A 13968-nucleotide genomic window follows, 5' to 3' on the forward strand; every position below is an offset into this window, starting at 1 on the left:
CGCTCCCGGGCCGCCCTGCCGCGCCTGCGGCAGCTCGGGCGCCCCTCATCTCTTGCCGCTCCAGCAGGCAAGCCCCCTGCCTAAAAATGGGTGATGAGAGAAACAGCAAGTGACAAATGGCACTGCTGAGCTGGCCGCCGGGCACGCGGTGGGATGGGGAAAGCAACCAGCTTGGTGACACAGCTTTGCAGCTCAGGCTTTAGGTAGTTGTGAATAATGACCACCTATCAAGCAGAGATCAGAGGAGAAGCCTCCTACTATAGCACTTACCCCCTTGCCAGCCAAGGAAAATAAACATTTTGCTCTTTAAAAGCAGAAATATGTCAATCAATATTAATGGCAGGTCTTACTCGTTTGCATGGCGCTCTGCCCAATCTCAGTGTGGTATCTCCCCATCCACATAGGATCTCAACTATCAAAGACTTCATACATTTATATATTTTTATATATATCTGTATGTTTGACACAGCTTGAAAGACACCTAAAAAGTATGTGTTAGTAGTGAAATTTGAGGCCACGCTGATCCAGCCTACCGAGAGATCAACGCACCTGGAGCTGTGCTCCGATCCTCACTGCCTGGCCGGCCTCGGCCTCCCAGTGCTATTGGTCTGATCTGGGTGAAGCAGGGATGCAGGACTGGTGGGCACTACCTGTATGGCATTTACCCTGGCTTTATAGCGTCTGCAGCCTTTCCTTTAGCTCTTCTTCCTCCTGCCTCCTGGGCTGTGTCTTGGCCTGTTACAGTAAATCTTTACTTTCTGCAAGGCGGTGGGGCTATACAAACACGAAGCAGCTTTCTCCTGCCACGCCAACAGGACTACTCACAGCATAAGCACCTCTTCTTTTAAGGCAGAGCTATTAATCACCACAATAAATCTATGAATTAGGTTAGCAGCATTGTTTGCATTAAAAATAGGCCGAGTAGGATGGTGGCATGCTCATTTATGGTGGTGGGAATGTGGTCACATCAGAAAGCCTGAAAATGCCTCTTCCCTACAGTCTGGCTTTTAGAGATGAAAGAAATCCCATGATTATTGCAGAAAGGACTAATAATCGCCTCAAACAGTCATTCTCCTGCCCAGAAGCAAGGTCACGAAGTGTGTGCTATTCACGTGTGTTTGGGTGGCATATTTTTAATTACATTTAAGGAAGGGGATGCCAAAACCTGCCTCTGTGATCAGCTCAGGTGCCTCATTTCACTCGCTGTTCCATGGGCTGTCCCAGTGGCTCGCGGGAATGAGGAGAGTTTATTTCCTTGTTTCCTACAGATGCCTTTTGCACCTTTGAAGGCTCTCACGTAGCTTCACTCAGTCTTCTCCTCTCTAGACTAACGCTTACAATTTTCTCCAAATTCTTGCCTGAGCCCTGCTTGCTGGGCTGGTGGCTGTCCTCACCCCTCTCCCCCAGGCTCCCTCCTTCTCTTGAACTGCAGCCCCCAGAAGTGGGGTCAAGACCAAGCACAGCCTCTTGTGGTCCAAACCCCTCCCCGTGGCTCTGCGAGGTGCCCGGTGCGCCATAAGAAATGATGCTATTGCAATAACAGAGAACAAAATACCCTGGTTTTACAGAGGTCTCAGCCAAGCTGTCTGTCCTTCTGTGTGCTGAATGAAATAGGTTTCCATCTATTTTCTTAGCTTTCAAACATACCTGCAAAGCTCTTATTTTGAAAGGTGTTCTTTCATCATGCTTGATGTTTTGAATTAGAAACCAGCAAAATAAGCCTAGATGGTTTCAGCCCAGTGCCAGTGCAGCATCATCTGTCACCCCAGGCTTGATATAGCTGATGCCGCATCATTTCCAGCATGGGTTCCCCCAAACTGCTGAAGGCATTTCCTCACCCTCCTTGGCTTTATCTTCTGTGGGCAAAACGTGTAGAGTTTTGACCTTTGTGCCTTGCTTCTAGGCCGATTGGCATTGCAAATGTTGTTTCCCTTTCTTCATCTTGGTGTACAGCCTCGCAAGCAGAAGGGCCTGTCCCTGCTAACGGAGCAGTGTGCTGTTTCCCCCCAAGTCTCTCTCAGCGGCAGTTTGATTCCACGTGCTGAATGTAGTGGTTGTGGGAGTAAATCTGGGGAGCAGGAGCTTGATGGGAATAGGGATATCTCAGCTGTGTAGCACCTACAGCAAATTATGGTCCTGTAATAATGACAATGAAAAAATAAAAATGAGGACATCAGCTCTGGCTGCAAAACATGTGTTTCTCTGCGCCCTGCACTGCTGTCAGCGCTGATGTCGGTGCCTGTTTGCACTGAAGGGGAGTGAATACCTCCAGGATGTGCATCTTCTGAAATGTCCCACTTTCTTTCCATCTTGCCTTTTTCCCCTGTAGCTCTGAGCTGGAGTCAGACTTTAACGGCGACTCGTCGAACTCTGAAGTGAGCGAAGGACGGACCTATCTGCTGGAGCCCCCCGCCTGCCCGAGCCCTGTCCAGAGGTGGGCATCGCCCACCAGGAGCCCTGTGGTGCCGGAGGAAAGCCCCAAAACATCCAAAGTCGCTGATGGTAAGTGGTGTCTCAACCTGGGGATGCTGCAGCAGCTTCTCCTGAGGGCTCTAGGCAGAGCTGGGGGGAGAGGTTCCAAAGCGGAGGCTGTTGCCTGCAGTGTGGCAAGGTCATACCTGTTAATGGTGTCTTCATTTGGGGGATTTCTGCTGTAACTGAAACAGCACTTCTGCGATGCAGGGCAAGGGTAAGCTGGAGTAGTTGTGCCTCATTCTTAGGTTGCAGGGGTGGGATGAATGTTTTCCCACCAGTAAAAAGTTTGGATGCTATTTGTAGTCAATGCAATATCTGCAGTATTGTCTAAGCAAGAGTGATATTGGGAAGCACTAGAGAGCCCTGCTTGGTTCAATTTACATTTCTATCAGTAGCTGCTTAAAATGTTTGTATCCAGAGAAAGCACAAGAAGGAAAGGATATAGCTAGCAGGGAGGTGGGGAGAGGTTTAGGAACAGTCTGCGTCCAAAAGGAAACTCCTTTCTGGAGCTGGAGAAGGTCAGGACTAAAAGATGTGCTAAAAACAGCCAAAGAAATGGTTTTGCAGAAAATAAAAGGCCATCAGCATTTATTTCTTCCCATCTCCCACCACCCCCACGTCCATATATGCATTTTTTCATCTAAACTCAAAAGAGGGGATTTCATACAGTGATTGAAATACTCTTGAATAACAAAGCCCTTATTCATAGGGGGGCGGGGGGGGGAAGACAGCAGCAAACCCCAAAGCGTGCCCAGCAGCGTTTGACCCCATGCAGTCACTGAAGTATTTTATCCTTTTCCCTCCTGAATTTCATGCTTGCTGCTAAGGTCACCTTCCTCCCCACCATGCCCACCAGGTTATCCAGGTCTTTCTGAGCAGGCGGTCTCTCAGCTCTGCATCCTCCCTCAGCTGCATTAGAGCATCCCTAAGTTTTTACCCCTTCAGTCTGTCCCCTCGCCCGCCCGCCTATCTGTCTGTCTGCCTTTCTGTTCCTGCCGGTTTCCCTGAGAAAAGAGCCCGTGTTGGTTTGGGAACAAGTGGGAAAGTGTTACCTGAGCTCCTCTCCTTTGGGAGCGCCTCTCCTTTGGGTTTCTCCCTGCGGCGGGTGCGCGCTGCCCCCTCCCGGCCGCCTCCGGGGGAGAGGGACCGGGACCGGGGGGAGCTGGTTAGAGAACGAACACCGCTACACCTCTTGGTTGAGTTTATTTCCCTCCGCGTCTGTTTTCCCCTCTCTGTTTTCACTCTCTCTGGCTTTTGCTGCATTAGCTGACCGTGTGTCTCTTCTGTTTCTGTTCAGCCCTACAGAGAGCCAACAGTTTTCACTCCACAGCATTAAATAAGTATCAGAATTGGAGAAGAAAACTCCAAACGAGTGAGTAAAGCCTGAGAAGCGATTGTACCTTCTATTTATACCGTATCCTCTTTTCCTGTCCCTTAGATGTCTGTTTCTCCTTCTTTTAAAAGTTTTGTATTTTGGCAACGCTAGCTGGGAAAATGGAGATCTAAAATGCACCAAATATTTCTTTCCTATTTTCTTGTCCTGAAAAGAGCAAATTCCCTTTTTGCATGACTGTTCCCTATGTTATGACACCCATTGGCAAGTTGTGTCAGCGCTAATTCTCCAGCCAAGGAAATGCACCCTTACCCGCTGTTTCTCCCCAAGAAAATGCACAGCCACGTATTCTGTCTGTAGCCCTGCCTGCGCTGATTGCTTTTGATTAGGTGCAATGCTGGGTCTAACATTTTGAGTATTACATATTAGAAATGCTCCTGGAGGTGCCTATTTGCACTTACCTACAGGTGCTCTATCACCTCTTCTTTTGTTGGGAAAAAAACCCAACAGGTGATGTTTCAGGGTTACTGAAAGGAAAACAGTACTAACAGCCATCCCAAGAGATGAGCTGGTGAAAAGGAGCATTACTAGTTCTTATCCTCTGGCAGTTCCACTTGGTTTTGGCTGACCATCCTTGTCCATGGGAACAGTACAGGAATGCAGTGATTTCAATAGTGAACAGGTCTGTGCTCAATTTACTTCTGATACACAGTGTGGTCACTCCTCCCAGCTAGAGCTGCGTCTAAGTAATCCTCCTGGGTTGTGGTCCCAAAATGAGCCAGCCACCCCCAGTCAGGGGGGATTGATCATACTGGTACGGGAGCTGGGTGAGGTCACCATCATCCGAAACCCCCTCAAAACTTGGTTAGGAACGTGGTGGTACCTGTTAGACAGGGGTGTTGACAGCCTTCAGTGTAAAACATGAATGTACAGCAGTAGAAAGAAAGGATTTGTGCATGTGACTGAGTGCCACAGTTTCTGGGCATGGAGACAGCAGGTTTTGGTGAATGGTGGTGATAGCTGCTCTTTAACCCTGACCTCAGCTGCCCTCTGCAATGAGGGGGATTTCTGCTGCCGCTCAGAGTCCCAGTTGCCTTCAGAGAAGTTAAGACTCTGCTCCCGAAACAAGTAAGATCCCTGTGTGTCTTATGGGACCAGCGTTCAAGCAGAGGCATCTCGGCTTGCTTGGTTTGAATGCAAAAACGAGCTTCAAGATTATTTGCAAGTACCCACTGTGGTATGAATTTTTCTGTCTCAAAAAAAGGAGACGAGCTGCACATCTCCTTCCTGGCAGCAGGCTTGCATCCGAGTCAGGTGCTTTCAGGTATACATGTGTCGTCTAACTACGTGGTCCCTTGGAGGCCTTTGGTGCCACACGTATGGGATGTCTCAGTAGAGGATGCACAGGGCTATTTCATGGTACCCAGAGGATGCTCCCACCAAGCTCAACTTCAGCAAACCATCCCCTGTGACGGGCTGTCCCCAGAGAGGCAGCTGTGGCGGACGGACAGGCAGATGGGTCATGATGGGGCTGTGTTCCCTGGGGTTCACTACACCTCCAAGGTGCACAGGACTCGCTGTGCCTGCGAGGCCTCTCTGGAGCAGCTGCATGGGATGTCCCACCCTGGGGAAGGCTGTGCCATGCCCCGGGTGGGGAGGCAGAGCAGGGTGCCCTCGAAAAGTCTCGTGGCATCTGCATCAGCCTCAGGGCTGTCTCTGAGCACTGTACAGCATTTCAGGATTGGCTTATAATGAAGTGTTGGCTTCACCAAAGGCCTGGATTTAAAATTTTGCCTCAATTGTTCTCAGTTTTTAAAAGATCAAAGAAAAATGATGCTTATTCCAGGTTTGAGGGGAAAAAAAAGAAAGACTATGAGAGAGGGGAGAAGAGCAGACAGGGGGTCACTCTTAATTTGGATTCATTTTCATCTTGTTCCCAGCAAGTGCATTACTTACTCGTTTGTGAATTAATTTTCCCATCATTTTATTAAAATCTCCGTGTGCCTCCAAAGGGCTCTAGAGGGAGCTAAAAGCCTTTGAGAGGGAAGCTACACGCTGCATGACTGAACCTCAAGTATGCTGTTAAAATGAGGTGTAAAGTACATTCAGCGTATACTGGGAACAGAATAAAGACATTTTTTACTCTCTGGAGGAACACTGTAAGTCTTAGTTTCTATATTTAACCCACTTAATATTTGCTTACAAGAATTCATATGATCATCAGTCACATGAAAGAAAAACTGTCTTCTTTTCAGACTTATTTCCCAAAACACATATGTTTCATAAACAGCACGAGGTATGCAGCCAAGGAAAGGAAATCAGTGTCGTGGCTATATTGGCTGAAAGGCTCAGAGCAGGATATTACCTTTCAAAATCTTTAATCCCTGTGGCCGTGTGATGGGGAACGCCGTGCTCTTAATTTATCTTGGTCACTTGGAGTAGCTTTTGGGCCAAGCAGATGATGATAGTGCCCTAGGGAACTTTTTTTTTTTAAATCCTGTTTTGAATGTGAAGCTGCAAATATGGATTCAGCATCTTGGTGGGAATAAATCCATTATCTCTGTGAAAGACGGCAAGCTGTGGCTTTGCGCAAAGCCGTGTTCTCACATGTGCTGGCCCTGTCCTTGTAAGCTAATGCATGCCCACAAAAGCCGTAGTGGGACATAGTTCTCCCCACAGGCAGGTGCTGGTACCCTGCAGACTCCTGGGCTGTGGGTTTTAAGCCCTCATCAGTGTTACGGCTGCTGCTGCTGCAAAGGTGGTATTTCCCCTCAGTGTGCTGAGCCATGATGTTTGCCCGTGTGAGGGGGCCAAGGGCCTTAGTGGACCAGGGTAACCACCCCTGGCTCATTTATGCAGGTAACAGTGGGTATCTTTTATCCTAATTCTGGATTCTCACGTTTTCTCATGGCTCAATTCGCTATATAGAATTTAAAGGTCAGCCCTTGGTTGCTGGTCCCCGTGGGAGTTCCTTAATGAACTCCAGCGCATCGTTTCCCTCAGTTCTTGACTGAATGTAACAAATTGCATCAAGATTGGGAATGAGCAGGTGAGACGCTGAGAGGAAAGGAAATTTGGCCTCTCTCCCTGGTTTTCCTTTTCTGAAGTCCGTGTGCAGGAACTGTCTTCTCTGTCCGGTGTGTTTTTGTCCTTACGCAGCTTTCAGTCCTGATGTAGAAGAACCAAAGTTTGCTTTGGGAGCCTTTGTGGGTTTCAGAACTAATAACTGGGTTTGGGAGTTAATAATTTGGCTGTAAATATACTTGTCATGTTAAAGCTTGACATGGTAATATCTTGGCTCAGGGATACTTTTCTTCTGTCCAAATATTATTTATTATGTAAAATTCCCGCAAGCACAAAGATTAGAGAGCTCTCCTAACTCCCTTCAGAGACAAGTTACCTCCCTATTTTTTTCTCCCAGCAGGTCTAAGTCTGTGCGTGCTAGTTTTGGTTCAAGGCCATTAGCAATTAGTTACCTTGCCTGGTCCTCAGAGAGCCCCCAGCGCAGTGTCCATTGGCCTGGCTTGGGACAGAGCGGGATTGTTTCTGTCCTTACTGCCTGCAGGTGGTTGCATTTCCCATTTCTTTCCCGCTCTGACAGACAGCACTCTCAGAAGTCATCTATTTTCTTCGTTTCTCAGAAGTACCCAAAGTTTCAAAAGTCGATGGTTTTGACTGCCTCTTCTTTGAAGGCCTGGAAGCCCTCTAAAGAGGGATGACTTTCCAGAAAGTTTCCTGGAACTCAAAAGCTGCTTCACTATGTCCAGACAAAAAGTGGAAGCAGTTCAGATCCACCACTGAAAATGTCAACATGTGTTTGGCACAGCGTGCACATACGTGACTGTGGCCATAAACTTCATTACTGTAGCTCCAGATGACTTTTTAACTTCCTACACTTGTTCTTTAATTGCAAACTTTATCTAAGACAAAAGCAATACAAATATGACGGCAAAATTTGTGTCTTTGGCAGGTTTCCCTCTGCTGTCCAGCAAGAAACCTGGGCTACACTGGAAGGACAGCTCAGCCAGCTGTCAAAGTGGTCCTGGAGAGGATCACTCCCAAACACAGGTACGAAGGAGAATTGTGCACAGCAAAATGGGTGTAACTACTGGCATGTCTGCTCTTAGCAGGCTGTCTGAGAACCCTCTGCTCTCTTAAATAGTTTTGGTCCTCACAGCAACCACTAAAGTTGAAGCTATGCCTGTGCTATACACAGGGAAGAGACTTTGATGCTCTGATTGATACAGCCATACCCAGATCATGTGGCTAAGTGGCATTTGCTTTCTGTGGGACTTGGACCTCGATGGCACTGAGTTAGGCACTAACCTGTTGCATCGGCCAACGTGTAGGCACTAGCACCTTGCCCTTCCCTTAACTGCCACTGGGATTTCCCCTGTGCCACGGTTTCTGCCCAAAGGACAGGAAACCTCCCAGATCTCTGTCCCCTGGTGCTCCCGAGCTGGCTGTTGGTCTGCCCATCTGCTGGTAGGGTTGGATGGAGACAGGTCTTAATGTGTGGCATGTTGGGCAAGGCCAGGTGCCAGCAGCGGTGGGGTGAGAGGGGATCGCATCTGAGTGGCTTAAATGCCACTTCCATCACCAGGGGAAAGGCAAGTGCTGGTACTGGCCTTGGAGAGCAAATCTGGAAGCTGAGGTAAGGGGTCACATAGTCCAGGCCATAGGCAACCTGGCATGGGAGCCTGGGTGGTTTCAGGCCATTACAGTCCTTATATATAGGTGTGCCTGTGTCTAATGTTTACCCCTGGCATCTGGTTGGCAGAAGACTTCTTTTCCTAATTTGCAGCAGGCCTTTGCTCATAGAATCATAGAATCATAGAATGGTTTGGGTTGGAAGGGATCTTAAAGATCATTTACTTCCACCCCCACCTGCCCTGGGCAGGGACACCTCCCACTAGACCAGGTTGCTCAAAGCCCCATCCAGCCTGGCCTTGAATAACCCCAGGGATGAGGCCTCCACAGCTTCTCTGGGCAACCTGTTCCAGTGACTCCACACCTCCCATAGCTCAGGAGCATCTTCAGCTTCCATCAGGACCTAGGAATTCCTTTGGTTTTTGTTTTTTTGGTTTTTTTTGTTTTTTTTTTTTTTTAAGGCTGATGAAGGGTGGGCCTGCCCTAAGTGCAGTGTTGCAGCAGGAGTCATGACTGACCATCCCAAGCAAAGGGCAGCACGTCCCCCGGATTTGGAGCTGGGCGGAGTAGGGACCAGCCCATGTCCTCCGTGTTCTAGCTCGTTGTTCTCACCCTTGGGTTAAACATGATTAAAGTTGCTTGACCTCAGGTCTGCATTAGAAAAAAAATCAAGTCTTCCACGTCCACGGTGGTAGTTGAAATCCGGTCCAGGACAATAGGCCAGGAAGGGAACGTCCCAGGGGAGCAGAGCTGCACAATGCTGCCTGGCCATGCTGCACTCGAGGAGAGGTGACTCCGTGCAACTCCTGCTCTATAAGCAGCGCTTGGTGTCCTCTTTCTTACTCTAAAGAGAGAGGATTAAGAGGGTGTTTGTTTCTTGGTGTTCCTCATGGTTTTTTATCTGAGATCCTGGCCAATATTAATTTTAGTCATCAAATAAAACTGTGAAACAAGGAGTAACCATTATTGCCTTGCTTCTGGGGAACAAGAAGACAGACAGATTAATGGCTTCACCCACGTGAATTTGGGAATCTGGCACAAAAGTGGAAACAGGAATTTAATCTTCTCACCATCCGTGATCACACAGCATTGAAGATAAAATGCCTCCCTTTCAAGATGTTAAGAAACTCTGGGTTTGGTCTGCTGGCTAGGTAATGCAGGCATTTTTCCTTGTTACTATCTCCAGCAGAAGATTTTGGTAGCTAGAGTAATGAATTTAAATCTTCACCAAAGGAGACATAATCATAAGAGAGAACTAACTGAATTGTTCAAAACTACCATCTTGTATTTTACAGTCTTTTCTGGGTCACTTCATTCATTCCTACCTGCACCATGTTAGCATGCAATATTATAAATGCAATTGGAAAGGATAGATGATGGTCTCTTTGCTTGCTGGAAACTCTAAGGTGATGCAACTGAAATGCACCCAGGAGAATAGAGCAGATCTGCTTCTGTTTATTTTCCTGTAGATGGGACTGTTTTGTTATGAGGAAAATATTAAAAGCAATTTGTACCGATATGACAGATTCTTAGCATGAAAAACATTATTTTTAGGCTATTAAATCTTCCAGTAGTATTAGATCTCCAGTCCTAGAAAAATATTAGCCCTTTAGGGAGAAAAGCCTTTCTTCCTATTGTATTATTGTCTACATATGTATGTGTGTATATAAAGAAAATATTATATTTATTAGTATTATGTTAAGATTGAAATTGATTAAAATATTGTATGAAATAAACGATACACTGAATTGTATTTTTCTACTCCTAAAATAATCTTCTTTTCATAGTTGGCTTCTTACAAGAAACCACCAGAAGTTACAAGAGGACATTTCAAACCCTACAGCCCAGTATTTCAAAGAAAAGAAAAAGCCAGAGAGATGCCTGAAGACATCCATCTCTATGTACCCCATTGTCCTTTTCAGAGCAGCACCAGAGGTTCTCCACGGATCTCTCCTGGGAATGGGACACTGACTGCTGATTTTTCTGAGCCTGAAGATATAGATGGTGACATTGGGACATCCACAGCCCAGGGCTGGAAGGAAAAAAACCAGAAATATACCTCTGAACCAGAAGATATTAACAGGAAGACAAAAATACTGTCATCTCTGGATTTGAAAGAAAAAGATGACAAAAATACAAGGCACCCAGAAGAAAAGCTTGAGCAAGAATTAGAGGAGGCAAAAAAGAGGCTGGTGCTTTGTACTCAACAGCGAAGTACATCTGTTGTACTCAACTCATATGATTCAAACGGGGTGGACTTAGGTGAAACCAGTCCGGGGTATCAAAACAAAGGAGTAATGGGGACTTCAGAGGAGAAGGATGCTGACTGGAGAAAAGATATATTCAAACTATCTGCTTGTCCTACTCCTCACTTATTTGCAGATGATGCTCAACCAGCTTTGCCCGTTGACACAAAAGATGCTCTGAGGAGTACAGAGGCAGTTGCCAGGGAGCACGCAGCTGGCCAGCCAAAATCACCGCTGAGGCTCATAGCCAATGTAATCAAGAGGTCCATTTTGGAGCCTCTAACCTCATCTCCAGAAGGGCTAAAGCAGGACTCAGACAGCAAAGCCAAAGCCTCTTCAGAACAAGCTTTTTTCAGCTTCCCCAGTACTCCTGGCTATTCTCTAGGCCAAAGGAACAGTAACAATAATAGAATAAATAACACTCAGCCACAGGAGCTTGAAGTAAGGGAGTGGGCAGGAGAGTATTTAGGAAATGGGAGCCCTCTCTCAAATCCATCTCATTTTTCTGTCAGCTCTCAAAAGAGATCTCTAAGGGATTACAACAAGGAGGTATCCTTCCCAGTCTACAATCCTCACACCAGCCCTTCCAAGATGACCAGTATACCTCAGAAATCATCTTGCACTAGGATGGAGGATGTCCCGGGACTCCTAGAGAAGTTTACCTTTAAAGAGACTACATCTGGGGCTCCCACGGATGATGTATTTATCTGTAATGAAAAGTACCTCCTTCTTTCATCTCCAGAGCCCCAGAACACCTCCAAGGACAATCTGGATGACTCTGCACCGAAGGGTAGTCTTGAGTCACTCTTTGATAGACTGAGAAGTAAAGTTCGTGACAGAGAGGGGAATTCCTTCATGTCATCTCTGCCTTTTATGAAGGACTGTTCTCCAGAAGACAGGCTATGTTATCCTTCCACAGGTGAGGGCATGAGCGGAATTATTTATTTCTAGTAATAGCACTTAACATTTAAGACCTGTGTGTGATCACACAAGCACATATCTGTTGTATGTTGTGTTTAATTTATAGTTACTTTCTACATAGGAAAACTTAATAAATGTAATTTTTGGTTAAGGTCTAAGGGTTGCTTCTGATTTAAAGGAGCAGAACTGGATTCGCAAGCATAGCACAGCTTGCTGGACTCCAGTTTGGTCTGCTGCTTGCAGCTGTTCAAATGTGTTTGGGACAGGAAGATGTACTCGCCGAGGCAGAAGGAGAGGTGAGGCAGAGTCGGATGCTGTGAAGAGCAGCTGCTGCTGTGAGACTTAATATGCTGTAGAAGGGGCTGTATAGCGGGCTAGCAAAAGCATGAGCACTGAAAGCTCCAGTGCAATACAGAGTACATTTGCTGCCCTTTGCATGACGAGCTCAGAGACTGCAGCAGTAGGGTTGCAATAGCAAGAAGCTTTGCTCTGTGTATCTGCTTTCTCAGCAGGTGTCTCTTCACCTCTGTCTGCTGTCGTAGTGACCAAACTGTAGACATATTTCGGGAGCTTTGCACTGTCATTAATATGTTCTTGTTCATTTATTTGAGAGGACATAGTGCTTTATTGTCCTACTCTGACCTATTTGTGAGCCTATTTGGGTAGGGATTAAAAGGCATCAATTTTCATGTTTGCTTGCAAGGACAAAGTTAGTCTTAAAATGGCAGATGAGTAAGAAATACTGACATCAAACAAAGAACAATCTGACTAATCTGGGCATAGGTTCAGAAAGAATTAAGTGCAGCAGTTTCAGGTATAAAATATGAAGTATGAGAGCTGCACCCACTTATCTTTCTCTGTGATCCAACTTTCCACTAGCCCACTGCAGAAAGTCACAGTTACTTAACTAAATAATCTATTGAATTTCATTGGCATACCTGTTTGTTTCTTATTTTATTAAATTGCAACTCCAGCTGTGACCCCCAAATTGCTGCTGTACTGCAGCATAAAAATAACAATCTGTATGTAAAAGGTGAAGTCACTGACATGTTCCCAGTGAGCTGCCAGATCCTTTTTGCATGTCTTCTGCTTCAGAACTTCTGCATGATGTAAGGAAAATATACAGTATGTAAAAGACTTTATCTGAAGCTTATTAAAAATCAATAGAATAACTCCCTCTTTCTTTCCTGAATTTTTGGAGCACCCTTTATCTAACAACTTGCAAAACCAGGTTGAGCCGGAGGATGCTAAGGACTGCACTGAAGCCACAGAGAGTCACTAGTGTTCACACCTGTCATGCTGTGGTCTCAAACAGGAGGCTTTTTCTGACTCTATACTTGGTTATCACCCATCAACTAAGCCAAGCTGACTTGCTCTTAACGAAATGTATTACAATAATTAGCATGTGGTGCTCCTACTAACATGGGAAAAGCTCCTGTTAGGTTTGAATAATGCTATACTTTATTTGTTTTAAATTTTTTGGAAAAACATGCTGGTTTAATATGCATTGCATTCCTCTGCTGTGCAAGCCAAAAGAGGAATCATTAAATTATTATAATTATTGAATATAGGCATTGCAAAGTCTGTTCAGAAGAAAAAAATGCAGCTTTGATCTAGCCATTTGCCCAGTAATCTGTCATCTTCAACGTTTCAACACTGCAGCTCACTGAACTTTTTCAAACTTTCATATTTGAGTAAATCAAACTGGTAAAGAGCCAAGTCCTGCTTGGCTCTCTAAAATGGCATTTCTGTCTCATATTGGCACTTGTCTGAGGCCCAGGCTTGGCAAATTGCAGTCATGAACTGATGACAAGCTTTAGCCCACATTATATGTCATTATTTTTCTCTCTTGAAATTTACCATGAGTCTCAGAAAAATTATTTTCTTTAAAGAAAACGAAATAAAAGCCTCCCAGCACCTTGCAGAAACCAATTTAATGAGACTGACTCTCATACTCCTCTTGGCTCTTTTCAGTAGGGCTTTTCTAGCCTATATGAGACAAGACAGACTTCTTCTGTGCAAGCATGGTTGGTCTTACCTTATGCTGGTGCTTTCACCCTCAATAGGATGTTGGCTTGTGGAGCCAAAGAATGAGCTGGGTGATAAAACTCCACGGGCTTGAGATGAGACCGGGCAAGCTCCTTGAAGAGAAATCCACTGAGGATTAACCAGGTGCTTAGAAACCACATCCAATTTAGAAAGCTCCTGAACTGAAAAATGCTTGGAACCTGGGCAAGTATTAAGGCGAGGAACAACTGCCCGGTGCCTATAGCCTTCCTTTAGACATCCATCGCTGGAGACAGTCTGGAAGGACCTTCAGTCTCACCCCACGCATCTACTTCT

General features: G+C 45.9%; 1 protein-coding gene across 1 annotated transcript in view; it reads left to right on the forward strand.

Annotated features, from left to right (window-relative positions):
• The first annotated feature begins 10755 nt into the window (after positions 1 to 10755).
• Positions 10756 to 13968, forward strand: part of MICALCL (MICAL C-terminal like) — a 21783-nt gene continuing 18570 nt past the window's right edge. The window contains exon 1 of the mRNA XM_009892690.1: positions 10756 to 11623. Within this exon, the coding sequence (XP_009890992.1) occupies positions 10756 to 11623 (868 nt within the window). The remainder of the gene's footprint in view (positions 11624 to 13968) is intronic.

The sequence above is a fragment of the Charadrius vociferus genome, unplaced genomic scaffold (genome assembly GCF_000708025.1).
Source record: "Charadrius vociferus isolate BGI_N301 unplaced genomic scaffold, ASM70802v2 scaffold19, whole genome shotgun sequence".
In the NCBI taxonomy this organism is placed as follows: Eukaryota; Metazoa; Chordata; class Aves; order Charadriiformes; family Charadriidae; genus Charadrius; species Charadrius vociferus.